Source organism: Apaloderma vittatum, unplaced genomic scaffold (genome assembly GCF_000703405.1).
Source record: "Apaloderma vittatum isolate BGI_N311 unplaced genomic scaffold, ASM70340v1 scaffold13232, whole genome shotgun sequence".
NCBI lineage: Eukaryota > Metazoa > Chordata > Aves > Trogoniformes > Trogonidae > Apaloderma > Apaloderma vittatum.
This window is the reverse complement of record NW_009705354.1, coordinates 75,228-99,983: the sequence shown is the minus strand read 5'-3', so window position 1 is coordinate 99,983 and position 24,756 is coordinate 75,228. Positions and strand designations below refer to the sequence as shown.

At 36.9% G+C, this 24,756-nt stretch overlaps 1 protein-coding gene across 1 annotated transcript in view; it reads left to right on the top strand.

Annotated features, from left to right (window-relative positions):
• Positions 1-3,825: 3,825 nt before the first annotated feature.
• The window catches only part of LOC104270880 (voltage-dependent calcium channel subunit alpha-2/delta-3-like), a gene marked incomplete at its 3' end in the record, with an annotated part of 95,636 nt that continues 74,705 nt past the window's right edge, over positions 3,826-24,756 (top strand). Inside the window, exon 1 of the mRNA XM_009865378.1 lies at positions 3,826-3,891. Within this exon, the coding sequence (XP_009863680.1) occupies positions 3,826-3,891 (66 nt within the window). The remainder of the gene's footprint in view (positions 3,892-24,756) is intronic.

The following is a 24,756-nucleotide window of genomic DNA, read 5'->3' as shown; positions in this document are numbered from 1 at the left end:
TGTCACTGAAAACAGCCTGACACTGTCCTCCTGATACTCCCCCTTGACGTATTTACACACATTTATGAGATCATAAATGTGTGTAAAAATTTATGAGATCCTCAGCCTCCTCCAAACTGAAGAGACCCAGCTCCTTCAGCCTTTCCTCGTAGGGGTTGCAGAAAGGCTTGGGCTGATACCACCTCCTATAGTGACCAAGGTCCCTGCTGGATCTTGTGTAACACTGAGTTTGAAAAGCTGTGGTGTGTGTCACGAGGGCTCCTGGGGTCTTGCTCTTCTGCTTTTTCCGTGGCCGTCATCCGAGGAGGGCTCTGTCCATTCTTCCCCTATTGTTTCCGATCCTGAATTCCCAAAATCCAGTTCCCATATCTGATTGCTTCTGCCACTGAGCCTGGGATATCCTGGTGCCTGCCTGCTCTGCTGCATCAGTGGTGATTGCTGTCGGGGCAGGAGGTCGTGTTTGATATCATGTTTGTATATATTTGCATAGATTTAATTATTTTCATTGTTTCCTCGTTGGTACTATTATTTTTTATTAAAGCCATTTTAATTTTCTTTTCCAATCTGTAAGTCTCTCTGCCTTATTCCCTTTCCCTTACCCTTTGGGGGAGAGGAAAGAGTTGGAGCGCGTCGTTAGTGTTCAGTAGCTGGCCTAGCCCTGACAGATAAGTGTTGATCTCATTTTCCCTGGACACTGTAGTTACTTTTATCTTCTTCTTTGAATAGACTTATAATTTAGAGCTTTGTGCAGTGAACCCATGGTGCTCCTTCCCCCAGTCTAGATGGATGCAACAGTGTGCTTTTTGAGCACACAGGTTCCCTCATCGGTCTGGTGAGCCTCCAGTAAGGGTGGGGGTAAAGAAACTCTTCAGAACAGAGTGGTTTTTGGTTTTGTGCTATTTTAAGTTTGGAAGGAATAATATTGTATAGCTTGTGTGTTCTTTCTTAGTTATTTTGTCATTTGGTGCTGTAGCAATAGTAAGAACAACAGTGTAGTCATTTCAGGTAGCATCTTGATTTCAATACCGTGTAATTATACAACTTTAACTTTGGTATGTTTTAAAATTAGTTACACTGAAGGGAACAAACAATAATTACAGAGAACACTTTCTAACTTCTTATTGTCCATATAACTAGATACAACTATTTATTCTTGGATCAAGCGTGTTTCTCTGTCCTTCAAGGGAGTGCAGCATCCCTTGGATGATTGCTTGTGGTAGTGCTGTGCAAGTGCTCCAGGAGGACAAACAAACTGTTCAAGTAAATCATAACAAAAATAGTGTTTCATGGAAGAAATAAACAGTTCCAAACTAATACTATAAATTGAAGTTTTATTGATGAATCTATTTTCTATTATAAAGGTTAAATTGCAGCAATCATTGAAGCACAAAGCACTACAGAAATACTACATTATAGAAAAATCTGGTTCCCTGTATTTCTGATGGGTCATCTTAGAGCAATGAAAAAATGCAGCAAAAATGTTATATGCCAGACAAAAACAGAAATAACTATTTGGTACATGTGAGTCTTTGTTTTAGAAACGAGCTGGATTTGAACAAGTTAACTATGCTGCAGAAAAATGCACTTAGAGATTTCGTGTATCTTTGTATCACCGGTCTTGGATTTATCATAGCAGGGGCTATATGCTACAACCTCCCCAAAAGGATTACAGGACAACTTTTTATACATGTCAAAACAAGTGGGATATCTGAGGTTGACCGTTTAATTCTTACGTGTAAGGGCAAGACAGTATTTAAAATCTTTGGCACAGATGGGAGACACATTAAAGGAGGACACTGGTAAACATCTTTATTTGCTAGTTTGTGCCTAATCTTGTTTTATTGGTGGGGTTTTTGGTTTTGGTACACCTTGGAGCCAGCACAATGAGGGGATTTTGTTCTGCACATACTGAACAGACTAGAATAAAATCTGTAATTAAAAAAGATTGGCTTATATCATAATTTTTATTTTAAAAACTGAGTTTTGTCAGGAAAATCACTAATTTCTCATATCTTGTGTTGAGATGGTAATTTAGCACTTTGTAAATGTGCCAGTAAATTAGTAATTCTAGAGTCATTAATTTTGTATTTATCTTAATTGTGTTAGGTTTAGTAATATTTATGGAGTTTTACATTTTTGCACTTGAAAAATGTTACTACTGTGGGGTTTTTGAGATAGGTCTAAGACTAAATTATCTTATTTTAATGCAAATATTTTTCACATATAAAAATGGACATACTGCCTTGATTGTGAATTAAGCAGTTTTCATTTAAATGTCACTATGAATCTTTATAGATATGGGAGTGGTTATTTACCATTTGCTGTTAGATAATTCCATGCTTGTGATTTAGAAATTGAAGCATTAACCTCTTGATTTTTGTTTTTGACTGAAGTTCAATAAGGAATTGGATACTTTCATAAAAGATGAGTCCATAGGTGGCTAATTAATATACTGATGGACAGCCCTTAACTCAAGAAGCACATAAAACACTGATTGCCATAAGATGGGATGGTTTAGCAAAAAAAATAAAAGTTTTTGTCATATTTCTTCTTTTCTTCACTGTCATTGCTGGAGAGAGGTTTGGAGGTGTAAACAGCTTGAAGAGCTGTACTTCAAAAGTTATTAAACCAATGCTGCGCTTTTGAAAGATCAAGTAGTTTGCTGAGCTTATAATGCAGTTCTTTGGGGGCTGGTATAATCTTTAAGGGAAAAATTGTATTTTGCTTTACAAAATGCTGCACATTTCTGGCTTTTGTCTTCTCATTCATTATCTTGTTTTCTGACCTGAAATCAGTGTGATACGGTGTCAGACATCACCATGTTCTGAATCTTCGGCTTTTACTTCCCTGCCCAGAGCGAGAAGCAATACAGAAGAGTGGCTTCTACATTACATATTCTTAAAACATTTTATTGTAACATATATATGCCTACAGACTGACACAATAACATGTTTTTACTGCTAGTATCTCATCAGAGTGCACGGAAACTATAGGAGAACCATTGTGATATATAGTTGCAAAATGCAGAACTCCAGCTGCTCCTGCTGAGGATTTCCTCAGGGAATACAGGGCATAGTCAGTGGAAGCTCTAGGTTTTCTGTGTAACAAAAATAAAATATTTAATCTAAAATAGCAGACGCAAATTAAAAATTGGAATCCTTTTACATATTATGCTTGATTAAATGAAGTCTTATATAGCAGCAGCAAAGTTGAGAATCGTGGTGTAACGTAGTGCTTCATGTCACAGAGAATTGATCTTACATGAGTTTGATTATGTTGTAGAGCACAGACTCAGGAAGATACACAGTATTCCTTGTGTAAATACAAACTCTACGATGTTCTTCTGGAATTCAGAAAATTTATAAGTAGCCATAAACATGGTGTGTTTCTTCAAGGAGAATTTAGTGCCAGTCCTGTGGTAGAAGCCCCACGTGCATACCCCTACTGCCCTACAAGACAAATCCATGCTGGTTGTGCAGATCTTACAAGGCTGGTATCCTTGCGGGTGCAAATGTAGATGATATATTGTATTTCTTACATGGTATATAAAGGTCCAGCATAAAGAGGGCAATAAAAATCATAACCTCTAAGCTTTAGTTTCATTTTAATTTGTTGGAGTAGAAATCTTCCAAGGCAGGTAAAGTGGTTTTTTTTTTTTGCCTGAAATCATGTAAAATATTTTGCAGACTGTAAATGTGACTGGATTTAGATATGAACTTTGTATGGTGTCAAGAATAATTTGTCAAATATTTGTCAATAATCAAAGCCTAGTTAAACCTCTGCGTGCAGTCTGTCAAAGCCAACATATTTACCAAGTTAGACGATATGGACCTTGGTCCAGTAAGAAATTATGAGCTCCATTTCAGAGAGGACTTTGACCAGTCTTCAAGGGTAACTTGGAATGCGTCTAGGTTTCAGAAAGTATTTTAGAGGAGAAGTGCATTTGTTATCTGTTGTAAATGTCTGTTACTTGGTTTACCCTTATTTGTGTTTTTGAAGCACTAATGCTTTAAAAAGTGAAATGAGAAAGTGATATAATAATTATTACTCCAGAAATTAATTGCACTGCTATCTAAAATGGGCTGAAAATTTAATTTCAATCTAAAGGAAAGGAACATAAAATTTTATTGAAGCTGAAATTTCCTTCAGTCTGACTTGACTGTTGGTTGCTTATAATGCTTCTTGGAAGACAACAAAGTATAACCTACTGGCATGTAAAAAGCATATAAAATTTAAGAAAACCAAAAAGTTATTAATCCACTAACTTTGTAAGCTTTCTTTTTGTTGTTTTATTTCCTTTTCCTTTTGAAAAGGGAATATTAACTTCAGTATTTCTTCCCACACAATTTTCCTTGTTTTGAAAGATCCAGCTTTCCTTTTCTGCTAGTTAATTATTTCTCATGCTATTTGTTTGTGAAGAGTTGAAAACAGAAATATTATGCATGAATTTTATTTCTTTTCTCTAGGTCTTATTGTGTTAGCTAACTATTTTAGTCTTCTGGTGTGGCATAAATGAATGAAATTATGCAAATAATTTAAGTGCATCATTTTGGTGCAGTAATCATAATAATATTAAATAATATTAAAAATTAATAATTCTTTGCACTGGAACAAAGAAAAGTACAGGTAAACACTGTTAAGTTGCAATGTTGTATATCCCTTTACATGGCTCCCAGTATCTTTTCAAATGTTTTACATCTTACCACGTTTGTGGTTAAAAGCTGTTAAATTGTTCCCTTTTGCCTTTTTTTCATTGGGGAATTCTAGCACTCTCAGCCAAAATTAGTGTTCAGGTCATTACAAAGACACTGCTGATATTGTATTTTATACTTAATGAATCTTTATTGGCATCTGGGTCTAACCTTGACTCTGCTTAGTGAATCGTAACTTGGCACTCTGAGTAGGTGCTCCATTGTCCTATCAAATTCCAATATAAATAAATGTGGCAATTTCATAATAAGGTACGCAGTTTTGTGGTTCTTAAATAAGTAAATAAAATCTGTGCTCCCCTAAGACCTCATAACACAGGCTCTTGGGCAATATTTTTGGTCTTGAGGAAGAGCTCTATAAATGTCAGTTAAAAATTACATTACATTTAAATTTTGTAAACTTAATAAAATCTTGTTGTTAAGAAGATGCTGTTGTCAGCTTTCATGCCGTCCTCAGTAATTCTGCTAAAATCATGCTTCTCTATCTCTTCATTCCTAAAGATCTGAAGGTTTGTTGTGGAGCTCAGGTTTTCAATCTATAGCATTTTTTTAGGAGAAGAGAATGAAGAAATGATATTTTTGTTTTATAAACTGTAAAATGAAATAAGTTAAAATATCCCGTATCACACAACTGAAAAGGAACTGTTCTATGTCTTAACCAGGTAGCTTAAAGTAGAGCTGGAGAGGTCCCCACTCCTTTTAAGGGGCGTGGAAAGCCGGTCTAGTACATCAGTTGCTTTAAAGAGTACTCTCTCCCTTTGCGGCTTCTGCACCTTGCCCAGTAATGCTAGATGGCACTTTCAGTACTTCTCTCTAATTCCTTTTGATGTCAAAATAGGTAGCACAGAAGAGGAAACAACTGTTTTATTTTAAAAATGGTAGGATTCTGAGATGTTAAATAACAGAAAGATAGATTTTGTTCTTAAATGTGAAAAGTACTGGGAAGATCCCACCTTCAAAGTAGCAAGGAGCTCATTTTGCCTTAGAGGTGGTCAAAGTGGACATTTATTTGATGGGGGAATGAAATGTTATTTGTATACAGACTTTAGTTTTTAAGCTTTTGGTTTAAGTAAAATCTCAGGAAAGATGTGAAATCCTTGAGCACATATTATTATTTTATTTTTAAAAATATAAGTTTCTGGTAGGTGAGTGTAAAATGGCATTGTGTTGCAAGAGTGCTGTAACAGAAAGATCATAAGCTTTTACTTGGTGGGACAAAGGTCTTATGGTCCTAGTAAGAGATGTGGCGTGGGCAGCCAGCTAGCTCAAGTGAGCAACCTTCAGGCTTCATCAGGTCAGTCTATATGATCACATTTTAGAACTTAAAGCCTCACTCATGATTTCGTAGCTGGGTTCAGATCTGTGCTGAGGCTTTTCATCTCATGCTTTTGAGCATGATAGCAGCCGCTGTGATTTCTGTGTAAGCTCTCTGCCAGGGAATATCATAATGTACAGCACAGCTGTGCCTCCAGCAGTGTGTGGTTTGGGTCTTTCTGTCTTAGGAAAGCAATAATGGACTTGAAAAGTTCAGAGAAGGGAAGCACAGGTTTGTATGACTTTCATGTGAAAGGATCATATGTGTGGATTCCTCACTCTGGAAAAAAAGGGAACTGAAGGATGGGCTCTATAAAAGAAGTCAGTAACGTCATAAATGGTGGGGAGAATTGGAGAGCAAGTGGCTGCTCTGTTCTCAGTGTGGTACCTAGGGTGAGTGCTCAGTTCTCGCGAAGTCCTGGAGCTGCAGACTGGAAGCTTGGCTGCTTCCGGGGTGCTCTGGAGCATCATTGTTGAGCCTGAATGCTGGTCTAGATGGAGCGCATGATCCGAGGGCACATACCTGCTCTCAGGTGCAGGAGAGGAACTGTATAGTCTAATTCTGGAGTAGTTACGACAAGTTGTTAGTCAATTTTAATTTTTTACGGAAGTCAGCTTTCTGCTTTTCATTTTTGTTTTAAATCAGGCTCTATTTTTAAACCTTAGGGCTATTTGCTTTTCTTTAGTTTTGATGTATGTGCAGCTCTTGTACTCATAGTTTTGAGCATTGATACAGGACCTTTTTTCTTTTCTTTCTTTCTCTGTTCCCCAAAAACCTGCCTTTGGCAAGAGATAATGTTGCAAAGCGATACCCCAGCAGTGCTTTGGATCTCTTTCTCGTTTTAGCAATTCATCTGACTTTTGCCGTAGACATACCTAGTGTTTCTACTCTGTGGATGTTCCTTAGGTTTTAGAACGTGTCGTGATAGGTGCTGTGTGATATAGGAGGAAAATGTTGACAGCAAAGAACTTTGTGGGACTTAGGTGAAATGTGGAATACTGCAATCAAGACAGACTATTTAAATGTCTCACTTAAACTGTCAGGCAAGGTAGATATGCAGTGATGCATATGTTTCGAGAATATCAACTCTGCTTTCAAAGAGATGCTTTGAAATAGGAATTGCAGGTGAAGTTAGTTCTGTGTAGCATTTTTCACATCTTCTGGAATTGGCATCAACTTTGCCTCAGAACAAGACAAAAATGAGGCAGAAATATAGACAGCATCTAGAAATGGTAAAATTCCCACTGGAATTGCAGAACAGCAAAACTAGTAATAAGATTTGGTGTATCCTTTAATTTTAATACTCCTGTCTACTCTATCTGGAAATCATTTAATTAAAAAGAAAGAAAATAATACCACTAAGGCATTTATTAATTTTGGGGTAAGCTCTGTGAAATCTGTCAGTCTGAATTTGCGGTATCCCTGAGCTTCATTACTGTTGGATTTGAGAATGAACCTTAAACCTCAGGGATGAAATGTCACCCTGGCTTATTTCATGACTTCAAGCAGATAATAAACCAGCCCAGAATTAGCATTCCCCGCCGTCGCAGTGTTGCTTCTCTTAGGTAGCTGCCTTTTGGGAAGAGAGGCTTGTGAGCAGTGGGCTCCTCATTCTCTTGCACTCAGAGCTAGTCGGGTTTTTGGTGGTGTTTTGTCTGGTGTTCCCAAGCTTCTAAATCCTGATTTGGACAAAGGATGAATTTGAACTTCAGAGTGAACATGTATTTTAGCTGATACTGAGCACTTACTACTTGCCTTCTAGACCCTTGGGGTGGAGAAATCTGGGTTCTGTCAGATACCATTCCAGAGGTCCCCGAGTGAATTTTCCACTGGGGGACACTGGGAAAATAGCTTTCAGATCACCATTGGAGATTTGCAAATGGATGTGAACCAACATGCAATTCCAGTGTTTTTATTAATGACTTCGTGTGGTGCAGTGGAAGTTGCCACAATGAAAGCCTGTGGGAGGCAGGTTTACTTGTCACAAGAGTGGAATGAACTCCAGCAGGAGCACATGACAAACAGCCTCAAATGTGCCTTATGTCCACTGCAAGTACAGAGCACGTTTTTGTCCTCTATCTCTGCTGTATTTTAGGTTAAGACAATCACGAGTGACTGAAAAGTGACACCTAAAAAGCAACACCAGCTCAAGCTGCATGACTGAAATTAAGGAGAAACTGTTGTGTATGTTTTATCTTTTGGGAAGAGGAAAAGGGTGTATTTGTGACAAGTGGGAGACCAGTGCACTGTGCTGGAACAACCTGCTGACACTCCTGTATGTTGTCACAGGTAGGGTAATATCCTGAGTCAGGTTTGAAATGTGTAATTCAAGCCTATCATATTTGAAAACAAGCTATTTTACTACCTATTAACATCTCTTGTAGTTCTTATTTTTTAAAAACACAAATTGGTCAGTATATGTAAGTTTCTCATTCTTACAGTTGTTAAAAAATCTATGCTGTAATATTAATACCTGGCTTGAAAACACAATGCTCCTCTGTATTCAAATTCTTAGAGAAAAGCTTGTAAAACCTTTGCCTATAATAATGTGCAAAGGCAAAATAGACTCAATGAAGCACATTTTCTGTTTGCAAAATGTGAAATGATCTGAAGAGAGTGTAGTGTTTCATACTAAAATGTGAAAGTGATAGCTGTTGGATTCAGGTTGGTTGGAAATATTTCTAATATTTGTTTTCTCTTTAATGTGAAAGTATTTCATGATTTGTAATGTTTTAGGTAATATTAATTGAGGTGAAAGAAGTCCATGTAAAATCTGCTAAATGAGCTGAGAAATGGATGACTCCAAGCTACTCTGGGGATGTAAATAGTTAGACGTGTCAGCAGAGCAAACCACACAATTTTTGTGCAGTGTTATCACCTACAAAAAACAATTAGCTGTCTTACAGTGCTACGATAGCTTTTTTTTTATCGTTTTAACAGTTGAACCTGAAACAAAATGTTATAGTTTTGTAGAATTTATACTTCATATAAATTTTAGCTTATTATTAAAACCAAAACAGAAAAAAAACACCTAAACCTTGCGGGCTTTTCTCGTAACTTTTGAGGCTGAGTAATGTGATGCAGAAAGAGTGGCTTTGCACCGTGTGTTTCAGGGAAAGTGACTATGGTACCAATGTGACTATGTTGGTACTATGTTGGCTCACTTAGTGTACCAAGTTTTTTCCATAGTTTTTCTGCAGTCTTTTAAAATTGGGATGATATTTTTTTCTTTAAAGAGTACAAACTTGTATCATGATGTACATGTTTTGGGAAAGTAGCCCAAACCAGTATAGTCTGTGTAAATGGAAATATTACTTGTGAAACTGCTTATAAGGATGAGATTAAGAACGTTAGAAACTATCATATTGGAACTTCCTCTTAGTATCTAACCTAGCTATCTTCCTCAAAACCATTCTTTTAAGATGGTTTTGTTGCCTTGATTTCCTTTGTCAGAGCAAGAAAGTAGATTTAAAGACAAAGTAAAATACTATGAGACAATAGCTTGCTTACTTTGGAGGTCACCTAGCAGATCTCTGTATGGTAAGTTTTGAGCACCTGTGATGATGTTTTCTGCAAATGTTTGAAGTTAATATCTACAACACATACGTAAAGTTTAACTAAGACATTATATTCTTCCATGTACCTTGTCTCATCAGATAGTTAACTATGATGGTGGCCAGGGCAACCTTTGTATCAAAACATGATTGGAATTAATGTATCAATTCCCATGTTTATAGATGGGAGTGTACATTACTGTACTTACTAGTACTGGGTAAGGGCTTATCCTTTGTCATTTTGCTGTTGGACTGTGCTAAGGAGGAACTGAAATATTTTTCTGGATCTGTCAGTGAACACCTCTGAGTTTCAGTGTCTACTGAATGTCTGAAAAGAAAGTAATATCTCAACTTCCAGAAATTGAGGATTTAATTACCACTTTCACGGTCTGTTACACATTTGTGTAATAAAATTGACCTTGCAAGTTTTATTGGGTTATGACTTAGCCATCATTCATGCTTCTTACAGATTTATGGGAAAATCTCTTACATACATATTTTAATTTGAATATCATTTTTCAAACAATCTAAGAACCCATTGGAACAAAGGGGGCTTAAATAACTTATGAGAATCAGACTAAGCAGCATGTGCAAAAAATCCCAAACCCACAAGTCTCCAAACAATAACAACAAAAAACAAGAAAAAAAAAGACAAACAACCAAAAACTAACAAGAAAAAAAACAAACCCCCAAACACTCAACACTGGAAGAAATTCAGCGTCAAGGCTGCTAAGATAATGATATTGTTCTACACCCCTAAACCTTTGTACCCAAGAGACTTAAAAATATTTTTCTTTACTAACTCAGTCAGCTGAAAACTCCCAATGTTAAGGACATTGAGCCTGACCACTAGGACATGAGTTTGAAAACACTAGAATGCACATTCTCCAGCAAGTGGTGTAGTATGTGCCCTGGGAACATGGCAGTCCCCATATGGAAGTCCTGCTGACAGTAGCAAACTACTTTTGAAGCAGCATGTCCTGTCGTAGTGCTTGGAAGAGCTGTGAATTCTGTGATGTGGAAGCCTGTACCATTTCCCTCTTCCATCTGTGCAGGAGGGTTATGGTGCCAGACAGGTACTAGGCTCTGCTGTGCTCTGCTACCCTTCATCTGCTTTCATAACTCCCACTAGTAAAAGCAGAATTATAATGCTGAAATTCAGTTAAATCAATGAAATTCCATATGGCGCTTGCTTTCGATACAGCTATTCTTTAAAGGGGCTGAGCTGTTAATTGTGAAGATATTTAGGTTCTTAAAATCAGAAGTAGAGTTCTGTTTAAAATTCCTGGGTTTAATAGATTATGTATGTTTAATAAATTACAACCCAGAGCAACAAATAAACCCCAAACCAAAACCCTCTCTAACATTTGTAGAAGATATATACATATATAATATGCTGGTATAATGTAACTGATTTTCAAATTAGTATTTTAAGCTAAAGCTTCCAAATGCTATTCTTTTATATTGGATTAGTTTTCCGTAAAATGAGTAGATTTTTTAAGATTCAAAACTGGAATACAGTGTGTATCTCTACGCTTGAAAATTTTCCCCGAACTTAAGCCAACCGAACAGCCCTGTAAAATGTTTGACTTCCTTTTCCCCTTCTTGTTCTTGGTAATTCGGTGGCAAGATTACCCACACCTGGTCCTTTTGTTTCTCCTCAGTATTCTGATTGCCTCTTGAAGCTCTTCACAATTTCATTCTTCTACAAATGGCTCAGCTGTCTGGAAAAAGGCCGATTGTTATTTGCTTTTGTGAAATTCAGCATTGAGCAGCTCAGTAAAATACTCTTTTGATCTTTCTATAATTGCATTTGTTCTAAGAAAAAGATGTCTGCATTTCCATGTTTATTCCTTAACTTGGTAATATGATTTCTTCACATATTGAGATCGTTACAAATTAGTCTTGCTTTATTAGTGCTATTTTAGTTCATCTTCCCTGCTGTTCTGTGCAAGTTCTGTCTTCCACATCATCTTGTGAAATAAAAATAATAACAATGTTTTTTTCCACATTGCTGATTAAAAAACTTCTAAGAGTTTCCTCAGGCCCCCTCTTGTCCTGTTTTGGCCCTTCCTTTGTGCTCTGCATTGCACATCTCTTTTGGACCTTTCAGCATATTTCAGACGCATGGGATGGTTTGTTCAGTTGCTGTGCGTGTTTCCTGAGACTTCTATGTACTCTTCAAACCCTTTCCTAATTATACTGTGGGAATTTCTCTCCATGTTTTATGTTATCTGTAAAGGAGCATTGTACTTTTTTTGCATTTCTCAGAAGGAATCCGAAGGCCAATCCATTCTGTTAATTTCTTAATTACAGTAAGTCTTTTGTCTTGCTTTATCAAGATGATATGAGTTAGGCTGGTCACCTGAAGTACTTTTAGTCTGAGACAATTACTTTTTGGCATTTTCTTTGACACTAAACGTATGCTTAGCTGCAGTACTAATGTGATTTCAGAGTACATCTGTATCTTCATGTGCACTTCATTTAAGTATGACAAAACAACTCTAGTGAGAACACAATGTAAGTCCTGATATTTCCTCTGTCATCAGCAAATGTCTAGGAAATCCATAAACAGAAAATCTGTTCTATCCTTTGCCTTCTCCTCTTGGCCCAGCCATTTGCTGTTACAGTTACTTTGCCTCAATAGCAAAATACTGATGTATAATCATAGGATCATTTCATCTTGAAAAAAACTCTTAAGATTATTAAGTCCAACTGTTAACCTAACATTGCCAAGTCCACCAGTAAACCATGTCTTTAAGTGCCGTGTCTACAAATCTTTTGAATATCTCCGGGGGTGGAGACTCAACCATCCCTGATGTTTTCTTTTTCTATCAGGTACATTTCCAGAGCTAAAGGTCTTTTAGTTGAAACCATGCCAGTCTAACTGTTATGTTGCCTAATGGAATTTGATTTTACCCCTTTTTATTTCAGCTATTAAAACAAACCAAATATATATATTTCAAATGCCAAATGAAAATCATTATTCTCAAGGCCAAGCACTGAAAATGTGGGAAACACCAGAATTAGAGTTGGCAATATGTTATTTGTATTATGATACAATTGTAAATTATTCAATCTTTTTTTTTTAGGTCTTCTGATATAATGCACAGAGCAGACCTGCTCAAAAGTTAAATCAGTGCTGCATGTAAAAGGAAATTGTGCATAAAAGAATTCATAGGTGCCTTCCTTAATCTTTTTATCTTTTAACAAATGAGTTTTCCTGTGTAATATTCAACATTGTGTGCCAAGGATATCTACGCATAGTGTCCTCCAGGCAAAAAGCCCTAGATTTGATATCTCAGATTTATGCTAAACTCCCCTATATATAGCAATTTTAAGTTTTTGTCAGGTTGGCTTCAGTTGAATCTTGTGTTCTTCATTTTGTTTGCTGGATATAAGTTGCTAAAATAATACAATAATGTTTATAGAAGAGTATTTGCATAAGAAAAAAAGGCAGGTTTTTTGTTACAGACTATTGCCAAAAGGTGGCAGCATTTGTCCCCCATACTCTGTGCTGTCTACAAAATGTTATGTGCGGCAACCATGATTTATTCCTAGGTACACTAGGTAATGAAAATTACTTGTTAAGTAGGCATACAGGGGAAAAGAAACCCAACACAACCTATATTTGAAAGTTTGAGGGTGACATAGCTATAGTTCTGTTTCATTTTGACAATGAAATGTTAAATAACAAGGTTTGGAGCAGAGCAGTGATGGGGAAAGAGCACTTCAGAAGTAGACTGCTAATGAGCAAGAACTACTTACATTTCAGATCCAGTCAGTACTTTAAGTATTTCAGGTTTTGGAGATGTTATTAGAATCTGGCACGTTAGATCAGTAGATTGCTGTGTTTGTCAATCAACATGCCAAAACACGTAGAAATAAACCTCTTACATAAAAATTCATGTCACAGTAGTTGATTTTTCTTTCCAAAGGTTCAGGCAGATCCTAGCAAAGGACCATTTGTTTCCTTACAAATCAGTGTAAAATAAGATACATGATGGTAGCTGATAGCCTTTGCTAAAGACCTGCAATTTTATTTTTTTTATTTTATTTTAGGTAGTAGTTCTTTTGAGGGCTTTTTAATGATTGTAGAGGATATCAAGCAAAAAGTTTTTATTCATTTTAGAAAGACTGCAATCTTATAATCAGGTTTCGTTACCTTTATACGTATCTTTACAGACACGCAAAAAGCTATGATGCTATATTAAACCATTGACTGGAAAGTAACCAAAATTTTATATGAAACTATTGTTGTTTTTATAGTTGTGAGTGAAACTTGCAGCATGTTTTGGGGGATTATTGGGGAGAGTGGTACCATGCCCAAATGCGCGCACCACGTTTGTGAAGCGGTCACAGCTGAGGGCACCCACCTGTAGTATTTGCTGTGTGATGGAGCCCCGGGTCAGCTCTGTTGTCCCTCAGGTTGTGGCACCGTGTCTGCCTCAACCGTGCTGCCCCCCAGACTATCTACAGTGACCATGGATGGGCTTTTTTGAAAAAGCTATATCTTTAGCAACTGATCAAAGAACTTAGAAGAATCCTTTACACTTGGGTAATGTTGTGATGGAACCTCCTTACGGAATAAAACAATGAAAAGATGCCTCTGGACAAGCAGGTTGTGTCAAGGGGACAGGGTTTTTGGTAGTGCTTAGTCAGACCTGTACTAAAACCAGAGTTTCTTATAGTTAGTTCAGGAAATATCTGGGAAGTCTAGAAAGCTTGGGAAAGTTAGTAACATGCCAGCATTTGTTAATGACCTTATGTTATTGAGTTAAAAGTGAGAACTAAGAGATTTTAAAACTTTCCAGTGTGATACTTCTGAATTCAAAAGTGTGGTAGGCAAATTTCTTATAAGCAATTGAAGATTGTACAGAACCATGAAAAAAAATGCTGCAAACTGAGCGGTAATTTCTTTGATAAATACTTGTGTTTATTACATATGCACTCTCTGTGTGTAATTACGCTAAGTCTTTCTTCTAAAGCTTTTCAGTCAATTCTGATTTCACATCCTCTATCAATAGTTACAGTAGACCACTGAGAAATTTTCGGATTCAAGAAGAATTCATCTTTTTTTTGGTATTTTTTATTACTCTTTATTGATACTTATATAATCAAGGTATGATATAGTTTATATGAACTATGTAATGTATCAGAAATAGACAAAATCCAATTGATGAGAACGCATTCTGAACCACTTTAGTGTTACACAGAATTGTTCTTAATTTTAATTTGATATTTGTTTTTTCAAAGGTCTATGATGAAAGCCTAATTACTGAGCATGTTTGACTCATCTTTGCATCCAGGAATAGTAAAAACAGTAACTGTAGCGTTTTTGTTGTAGAACCTGTATTTGATTTAATCTTCATTTCACTAGTATTACATATTTTTCATGCTAGATAATGTAAATAACTTTATTCAGTTTATTACTCTGGAACTGGTTGTAACTGCTAAATAGACATGAAAGACCCTAAAAAGCCAAGTCTAATACTTTTTAAAGGGAGATTGCCAAGCAAAGGATGAGAAAAATTTTGCAATCTAACATTGCACAAACACGCCGGGTCTGTCATAAAACCTCTTCACTCATGTCAGTGGGATTACACACAGGTGAGGTCTAAGGCTGTGCCTATGTGTTTACTCAAGGCAGTCTTCTGCTGTCACCCTACAAACCCTGAGCTGGAGGAACTGTCACCACTTCTCACACTTGACTTTGCCTGTGCTGCTGCCAGCGCTGGATGGAGGTTTACTGCAGTGTTAAAAGTCAAGGTGTTCACAGAGGCTGCAGCCTGGGAATCGTAGGCAGCTTCATGGAATAAGGATTTAACAAATGGGAACCAGAGGACTGGCTTATATGTTTCCTTTCTCCTTTGCATCTCTCATTTTAGTGGTTCTCCTACAGCAGTGTGTGGGTTTTAGGTTGGAAAAACAGAAGATAAGGAGCATCAGTGGTCACAGGTCTTCAGGGCTTCATGGTTTCTTAGCAAGAAAAAGTGTTTTGCACATGTTTCTCAGGATCAGAGTTGACTGGGAGATAAAATTGCTTGTAGCAAAATGAGTTACCTCAGTGGTTTTTCCTTATTGGGACTTTGGAGTTTAGAGCACGGTTGCTGGTTGTAGATGAACACGTGGCTGAAGGGCCTGTGCTGGTGGGTGATGGAGTTGTTCAGCCAGTAGAGGAAGCCTTGCCAGCAGCACAGGGTGCTTCACTATGCTCCCGTAATCCAGAATAAGTGGAAAACTATTGTAGTTTATTTACTGCCTCTGCAAATGTAAGGTTTGTTGGGTTGGTTGCAGGCTTCAGTTGTCACTTTTTGAATCTACAGGTGTTGGTTGGCTATATGTCAACTGATATTGCTCCCCAAGTGCATTTTAGGAGTACTTTGAGAGTCAAGAGGAAGAATTATTAAGAAAAACTGGAATATTCAATGAAAAGCATTCCCTAGGTCATAGCAAAATCTAGAGGTGTGTCAAACTTAATGGAAATGAGGTATTGTTGAATATTTTACTTCGTTTTGCAAATAAACCTACATTTGATAATTAAGTACTGAATGTGTCAGTTGATAAAAACTATTTAAGACATGAAAGAATACCAATCTTGTATTTATTAGGAGAATACAAGTTGCAAAACTTAATAAAAACAAAAATGCCTACTGGATTTGAACTTACTATCTTTACAAAGTAAAGCAGATAAGGTTTTGACTATGCAATGCAGCCTTTCCTTTGGGTTCAGGAATTGCAAATGTTCCTTTAATTATAAGGACAGCTTAATATTGTTCTTGAGATGGGATGAAAACTGCTGACAATTATTACAAAAAGATTTATTTTTTAAAAATAATAAACGAAAAAAATGAGTTGGAGCCTATACCTATATATAGGCTTGTAAGACTTTGGAATGCCCCTGTATTATTCTGTGACTTCAGTGTTAATTCATAGTGCACCAGAAAATCCTTCTGCGTACATGAAACCAATGTCTAGTTATTAAGTGTGGACATAAGATCCCAGGATTAATCAGCTAGATAAATGTGTGACCAGAGAGTTTCAGTGGAGCATTTTCTCTTTTTCTTACCAAACCTGCCAGAATATACAATTATCACTTAGTCTGAAAGTTGCTTCTGTAATTAATTCCAGCATCTTCAACAGCAATGAAGTCTTCAGAATGATCAAGTATGGTCCGGGAGACCAAAAAGCTTGGAATTTTATCTTTGAATTTCAGCAGTTTCCAAGAAAGTTACTAAGGGAAAATGCTTTCATTTACTTTCTTAAAAAGAATACTGATGCTTTTTTCATTAAGTTACTCTAGCACTCCTATGCTTGGGAAGCACCTCTTTAAATTGGCAGGGCTATGGCCCAGACACAAGGTTTTCTTTGAGAACCTATTCCAGCTGGATTAAGTTGTTTTCATTTGGAAACTGCCTATAGAGGCGTATGGCCATTAGGAACATTTTAGAGCAAAACTGTAAGCAAAATCTTTGATAATTCTTTGCAGTGTGCTTTTTCAATATGAAGTTTGACAAGACTTTCCTGCAATTGCACCATTAGCTTCCTATGGCTTGAGCTAGCAGCAGGCAGGGGAAACAATATCTTTCTCTCCTGAGCACTCTCAGTGCATCCATGCATGATACAGGATGTTCTAGGTGGTGGGTTCAGTGAGATTTCACAGGGAATGGGGATAATGGGAGATATGGGTTGGCAGAGTGAGGAATGAGTTGGCAGAGTGAGGAATGAGGAGATATTGGCAGGTGCCTGGAAAAGATTGGTCATGAGCATGCTTGTCACTGTGGACACCAAGGCTGATCTGTAAAAGAAGGAAGAAAAATTGGTAGGTGCTAAAGAAGAGATGAAGAGTAATACGAAAAACCTTAGCATGGGAGTTTGGGACATGCAGAATGAGTTTAATGAGCTCAGGATGTGGAGGGATGGGTAGGAGAGAAATACGAGTAGGTCTAGGGCTGCAGTCAGATATGAAAGCAATATCTAGCTTAGAGAATTCCACTTACAATAGGGTGTTGTGAAGGTTTTAGTAGAAAACTCACAGTTGGATTTTTCCTTTTTTTTTCTTTTTTTTTTATATTTTTCTTTTGTTTTAGCCTGTCGGCAGCTGAATCCTGACCCTGTGGGAAGTGAGAAAAAAATGGTCCAATTGACTTCCTTGGGAGAGAGTAATACCTAGTCTTTTCATGGCTTGATTTGAAAGCAAGGACAAGACTCGCTGTCTTGTGATTGAGTGCTGGGCTAGGCAACGGAAATGAGTCCCTGCAAACTCTGGAACTGACCTTTGTTTTGAGCAATAAATCTTGAGGGCTTTTTGCTGTTGTTGTGTGATAGTAATCTGGTTGGAAAGTGGAAGAAGGACAGTATATCATAGCTGATTTTTGTTGAACTATACCACAAATTGCAAGCTGAATTTGAATTAACTTGGGGCATTGAGCCTTAGTGCAGAGCTGAGGAAAAGAGCTGAGAGAAGGGAACAAAAGCAAAAGCAATTGTTTTCACTTGGTGCTTCTAAACGTAAACAGAACAGAAACACCTCGACTGGTCCCCGGACTGCTGTCCGGACAAAGTGTTGCCTCAGGACTCCTTTCCCCAATGGAGTGAGCATGGGAAGGTTTCCATTTCTCTCTAGCTCATTTATGTTGCACATATGGTGTGGGATTCATCTCCCTTAACTTCACTCAAGTAAAGTTAAATAGAGTGAAGGAAAAACTCCAAAGTTCTTCCCATATCTTATGAGTTATTTTGGAATGGAACAAGCAGCACCTTGGAGTTTTCTGTCTTTGCATATGAAGGATGCTTAGTGAACTTGTATAGAGAGATGATTAACTTTGAAATAGCTGAGATTAGATGAGATAAATCCTACCAATGGAGAATTTTGCATTAAATAAACTTACATAAAAATGGTTATCCCAAACCTTTCTATAGCAGTATCTGCCAAGAGTCCAGCAGTAGAGGGGAGAGGTGTCAGGGCTGGTTTTGCTCAGATATTGTGTAAGTCCTCACTGTACTCAAATGCGGAAAGATAGTCTGGTGTTACTCAGAAAGGTAGCAATTGTGATAGTCAGGTAAAGAGTGGGACTGTGGTAGTTTAAATGTGTGAAAAATTAATAAATTGGATGTTTTAATCTGATTTCAGTACAGGGGACAGGAATAAGAATCATAATGATACAGATGAGTATTGAATGAATATAAATGTTTACACGGGGGATATTTAGACACATACACAGGTCAACTTCCCTTGATTTTAGAAGGTATTTTACAAAGTACCGTTGTAAATAGATTTTTGAATTTATGTGGAAGAGAGCAGCGTAACAGGTCTAAATTACTTATTGGAAGCAGAACTTTGCAAATTGTGGTGCCATGTTGCAAGTGGAATTAAAAAGACCTACAAACGTATTTCCAGAGAATTATCCAACCTTGAATGAATACATGATTTGTGTGAAATACTGAAGTACCTTCTCCTTGGTCTTGAGGTAGGAGAGGTGGCTGAAGGAGCTGGTTGCTGCTGCACCCCAGGCAGGCAAATCATATTTTAAATAGCCGTGAAACAGCTCTAAGTTTTGCCTGCAGTTGAACTGATTCCTTGCTGTCTGGGACATGCAGAATTAAAAATATGGCATAAAACCTTAGTTAGCATGGCGTTCCTTTCTGCACTGTGGTAGACATAACAACATGGTAGGAACAGGTTTGATACTCTGCATATTCTATATCTGATATATTGGTTTTATGCAGCCTTTTGAGCCCAGCAGAGCACAGTACAAGATAAATGTGTTACCTTCTTCATCTGCAGTCTTCCTTCCATGCCATGGCAATCTCCAGATGCCATAACTAAATATAGTATTGACCTAGTTAGGTTAGAAATGCATCTAATTACTCCAGGATTGTCTTAGCCACTGTTATGCAATGTGTGAGTCTCCTGAGCTTTAATCCTTTTGCAGTTTTATTTCTGTGTGTCCAGCTTTTTGTCAGGCTGAACTATGTTACTTCAAAAACCCAGCTAGCATTCTGACAATGATCAGCCTGAAAATTTGTCAGTCTGGAATGAATACAAGTGGATAATTGAAGCTATTCACAATAATTGCATATGCTAAGCTTTTCATTTGTTTTTATATTTTATTTATAATTTCTACTTTGATTGTGCTTTGATGCAGCATTTACTATGATTCATTGTCTAGTTGAGTTGCTGTAGTGGAATTTGATAGTAGCCATAGTGAAGTCTTTTTTTTGGCCTTTTTTTAATGGCATTCTTTGCAAGCTTGATACCTGTCTTAAGCTGCAAGCACTAGAAATTCTAATATCAAGATAACAGGAGCTAAATAGTTTTAAGTGAGTCTTAGCCACAGCAACAGCAATTTTAGTGGTTGAATTTTCTAGAAAATACCTCACAGCTGAGGGAAATAAAATATGCTGCTGGGCTTTCTGTAAAGAAGAAACTGTTTCCCCCTTCCATCGTCCCTGCAATCTCAAGGATTAAAAAAGCCAAAATTGCAAGTCAGTTGTCACTGGTCTGCTTAAAACTGTATGTGGTTATGATGATAGCAAATATTCCTCCAGTGTCAGCATCAGTACCTGATACCGACAGTGCTTCTCTCTTGGTTATGGCAAACGTGCAGAGCTATTTCTGATGAAATAGTGAGACCGAGAGGCCCGTTTGCACATCAGTGCATCATTGCCACGTTATATGATACTGGTTATGAACAGGAAATAATAGTGAAACTGATGACAAACATCAAATATTCTCTGTTGGCTTCTTTACCTGCTCCTCTAAATGAACTGTGAAAGAAGCAAACCCCAGAACTCGGGTGCAGGTAAGGAGGACTTGCAGCAGAATTACCACCCATGCCAGAATATTACCTAAGCTCACTTAATGCTAATAAATCTTGTTCTTTCCCCAAAGAGCCCAAACCTTTCTGAAGTTTTCAAAGCACCTGCAGCCTTGCAGGTTTCCTGGAAAAGGAAATCGCTTTTTCACTTCTAAAATGAACCCCAAAACAGGGAAGTCGGAGGAAGGTACCTGGGTGATGTTTATAAAGTTTGGTAGTCCATGACAGAGTGCTCCCACATGCACAGCCCGGGCTTCTCACGAAGAAGCCGGTGAAGGAAATTGCTCTGATGATTGAAACACAAGTTCTGGTTTCTCTCCCAGGGATATACTCAACTGCTGAGCTAGGTTTTAAATAGTTATCTGGCTGCACTTCAGGAAATATTTTTGTTGTGTTCACAGCTCAATTGCTATAAATTTTGATTGGAAATTAGAAGTTCAGATCAATAGTAAGATTCTTAAAATTGCACTGATTATTTCACCTGAAGAACAGTAACTATTGGTAGTTGTGGTTTGTGTGTTGGCTGCTGTGGTTGTATTGCTGGCTTTTGCTTGATAATATGCCAGAAAACTTGCTACAAAATATAAAACAAATAAGTTCTCAAAACCAGGCATTAGTTTTCATTTGTTTTGCTGTCTGCTGCCCTAATCAGCAAAGTTTGTTTACATTTGATTAAGATCGAAATTCTTGTTACACTTCCATACATCAGAGTCAGGGAAACATGCTTTTAAAGTTGTAAAAATTCATTTTTTCCCTACATACTGTTGTAGGTTTTTTTCCAAGACAAACTTTTAGTGCCCTGTGTTCATAGGTTTTTTTTGACTTTAGATTTTTTTGTTACTTTTTAATAAGGATGACTTTTAATTACTTTTAACTTCCAAAATGTATCTCAAATCAACCTTGAAGTTATATACAAGATTTACATAGGAGGTGAATCTCAAAACAGATGTGATGCCATGGGAAAATAAGTGTGTTGGTGTTCAGAGTTATTTTTGCTGTTGTTTGAATGCATTCAGATACTTGTCTATAAGAATCCTGTACAGGTTAGTCTATATTTTTTTTAATGACTATGATAACCCCCTGCTCAGAGCAGGGTCAGAATTAGTGGCCCTTGTCAGACCTACTCTGGATGACATTCTCATAGACCTGAAATGATAGTTCTGCATTGTGCAGGACAACGTGGAGATAACAGCTCAAATTGACAGGACTCACGCAGTGTACTGAAAGAAATGTTAAGGCATAGTCTAGTAAGTTTTGGAGGAATATGTTTGTTGAAGGGCTGCTGACAAGCTCACATTTTTTAACTGTCAGAACTGAAGATGTATTTCTTGGTTATTTTTACAGCAGTGAGGCATGAGCCTGGAGTTGAGTAAAGAAGCATCTACAATTGAAAGTGTCGATCTTTCAATTTCTGTTTAAGTACATAAAAATATGCCTTTTATTTTCTATTTTGAAGTGAAATTTTATCATATTAGTATTATGGAATATCAACTATTAATGTTATAGACTGAGATAATATCAGTACCAGCTCAGTCGGTTGAGTGTGGTGCTGATAACGCCAAGGTCACAGATTCAGTCCCCATGTGTTGCCTAATCTAGTTGAGAGGCGTCCCTGCCCATGACAGGGAGGTTGGATTAAAATGATCTCTAAGGTCCCTTCCAGCCTAGGCCAGTCTATGATTCTATGATACTAGCTGTAATTACGGTAGAGCTGTCTTCTGTGCTTTCTTGAAATTCACAGTGGTTTGGAGAAGAGCAATTTCTAGCAGCATTTCTGGTTTTATGTATAGCAGTTGGTTTACCTTAGAAAAAAATAGAATGGAAACAATGAAATAGAAATGCGTCTCTTCAAGATCTTTTAGCTTAAAAGAGAGAGGTTTTCTTTTATGAATAAAGGTTAGTGACTCTCTGCAGTCCAGGAGTTCAGAAACTGTATCAAACTTTGTTATTCTTAGAAAGAGGAATCATTGAAAATCAAACTGAAACCCTTACAAGGCATATGGAAAGAGAAAATATTTCAGAAACTAAAATAGGTACCAAATGCTGGGGATGTTTTTCCCTGAAAATGTTATTTTCACCTTTCTGCCCATCTCTTCCATTTTACCCTTAGTTTCTGTTGGATTCTTTTTTTCCCTCATCCGTTCTGTTTCGTTCCTCTTTCCATTATCTCTGTAACTACCTAACTTGAATGAGAATTTGTCTGGGAATATCAGTTCACTGAAATGAAAATGTTATTTGTCAACAGAATTACCTTATTCAGAGATAGCTCAGTGATTTTTTTATTATCATTTATTTATTTTAATGTTATTGAGAGGAAATAAATGTTTCTTTTTCTTCTCTCACCCTTCTCTAGATTGTCTGTGATACCAGTACTGCTAAAAATACCAAACATTAACATTGTATTTTGGTGACCATTTTGGTTCTTTTTTTTTTCTTTTTTTTTTTTTTTGTGGCGTGACACTTGTTCCATCTCCTGGTTGATGCCTTGTTTTTATCCATGCTGCATTGTGATCTGCTGGATAAGTCAGTTATAACTTTCCCAATATGTGTAAATACAAGAAAGCTAAAGGATTAATTCCTTAACCAGGGGAACCTCAGTCGAATGGTGCCATAGAACGTGAAAAATATTCCTTATCTAAAGGTTATATGCTGCCCTTGACTTATCTGTGCATGCATATGGAAACATCTTTCCACACATAGAGCTGAATACTCACAAAATATAGACCCTTAAATGGTGTAACTCAGTGTTCATAATTCCATGTAAATACAGATAGATAACTCACAATTCCCTTCACGATAACCTCAGCTTGGTAAGCATTTACTTGCTACAGCAATGATTTTAGAGCATGTTTACTCAAATGAAAATATATTGGCCTTTGTATTGAGAGTGTCATTATAAACTGTTAAGTTAAAATTGTTAGTCATGCTAATGTTGAGAATCATTGCTAGGTAACTGTTCAGTCATTAAAATACTTTAAAAGAGATTTTTGGCCTCAGTATGAAGATGTTGCACTATTACGTGGGGTTTGAATATGTTTGCCTCCAGAGTGTTAAGGAATTATTTCCATCATGCTTCACCCCTTTGGAAACTTCTTTAAAAATATAAAAAAATAGAATAAATAAATAATAATTTAAAAAACTAACAACAACAAAACAAACAAAACTCCTCCTACAACACACCCAAAGCAACCAAAAAAAAACCACTCCAGAAAACCTCAGACATTTGTATACAATTTCTTCACCACAATTTCATCTATGTATATCCACTAGTATGTAATTTTGTGGATTTAAACTTATTAGCTTGCATTTTCTGTAAGTCTCCTAGATTTCTCACAGACTCCTTCATGATGGTGTTGAGATGTTGAAAGCAAAACATGGTTGAGGATTCTTACATAGAAAAGACAACGTATGTTTGTGTTATCTACATTCAGCATATGAAAATTTTAATTTTCTTATTTGTGTTGTGAGGGTAAGGTACATAGTGTGCAGGGACGTTTGTGTCTGTCTTCAAGGAGTAATAAATGTCAGCAGATTGTTCATCTTTTTATTGTTCTGTTCCTTTTTGAGAAAAAATATTGCTGAAATGTGTGTAACGTTTTATAAAGAACAGATTTAACAACTGAAATCTTAATGAATAAATCAATAAAGTACCAACCAGTACTTTTCCTTTCATACAAGATGTTTCTGCTGTTACCCATCTTATGCTTCTCTAGCTATTTCTTACATGGGGAGATAAATCTTAGTTAAAATTTATTTCACTGAGGCAAAAATGTAATTGAAACACATTGGGATCAATATAAACTATAGAAGAAGCCATGAATTATTTTTCTAGCCCACTAGGTACTAATACCTACATGCTGCTATCTCATGAAATACTATAATAATTTTTCTTCTGGTGAGTAAGTATTTCAGCACAGAAGAAAAAACATATTTCGCTTTTCCCTGTGTGCGTTTCTACACGAAGAATTACTTTGACTCTTTCACTTTTTTCCTCTCAAACTCATCAGAGACTCAATCTTTTGTATTAGATGTCCAGAAAGTAGTAATGCAACTATGGTTTTAAAGTAAAGGAGTACACACCTTCAGAAACGTGAGCAGTAGTAGTTGTTGGGTTCTTTAGCCACGTATGTGGATGCAGGAAGGTGAGCTGCTACATTTGTCAGTTCAGTTCTGGTTGGATTTGTCCAGTGTTGGAACCATTTGGTTCAGTTCCAGTTTGGTTCAAAAGGGTTTGCTAAGACCGGGTGGGTTTACGTGGGACAAGATTTTGACACGTGGCAGCAGTGAAGTGTCTGGGCTGTGCACGCAGCATGGGGCTCTGCTTTAAACAGTGAGCTTTTTCTTGAACTATTTGTTCT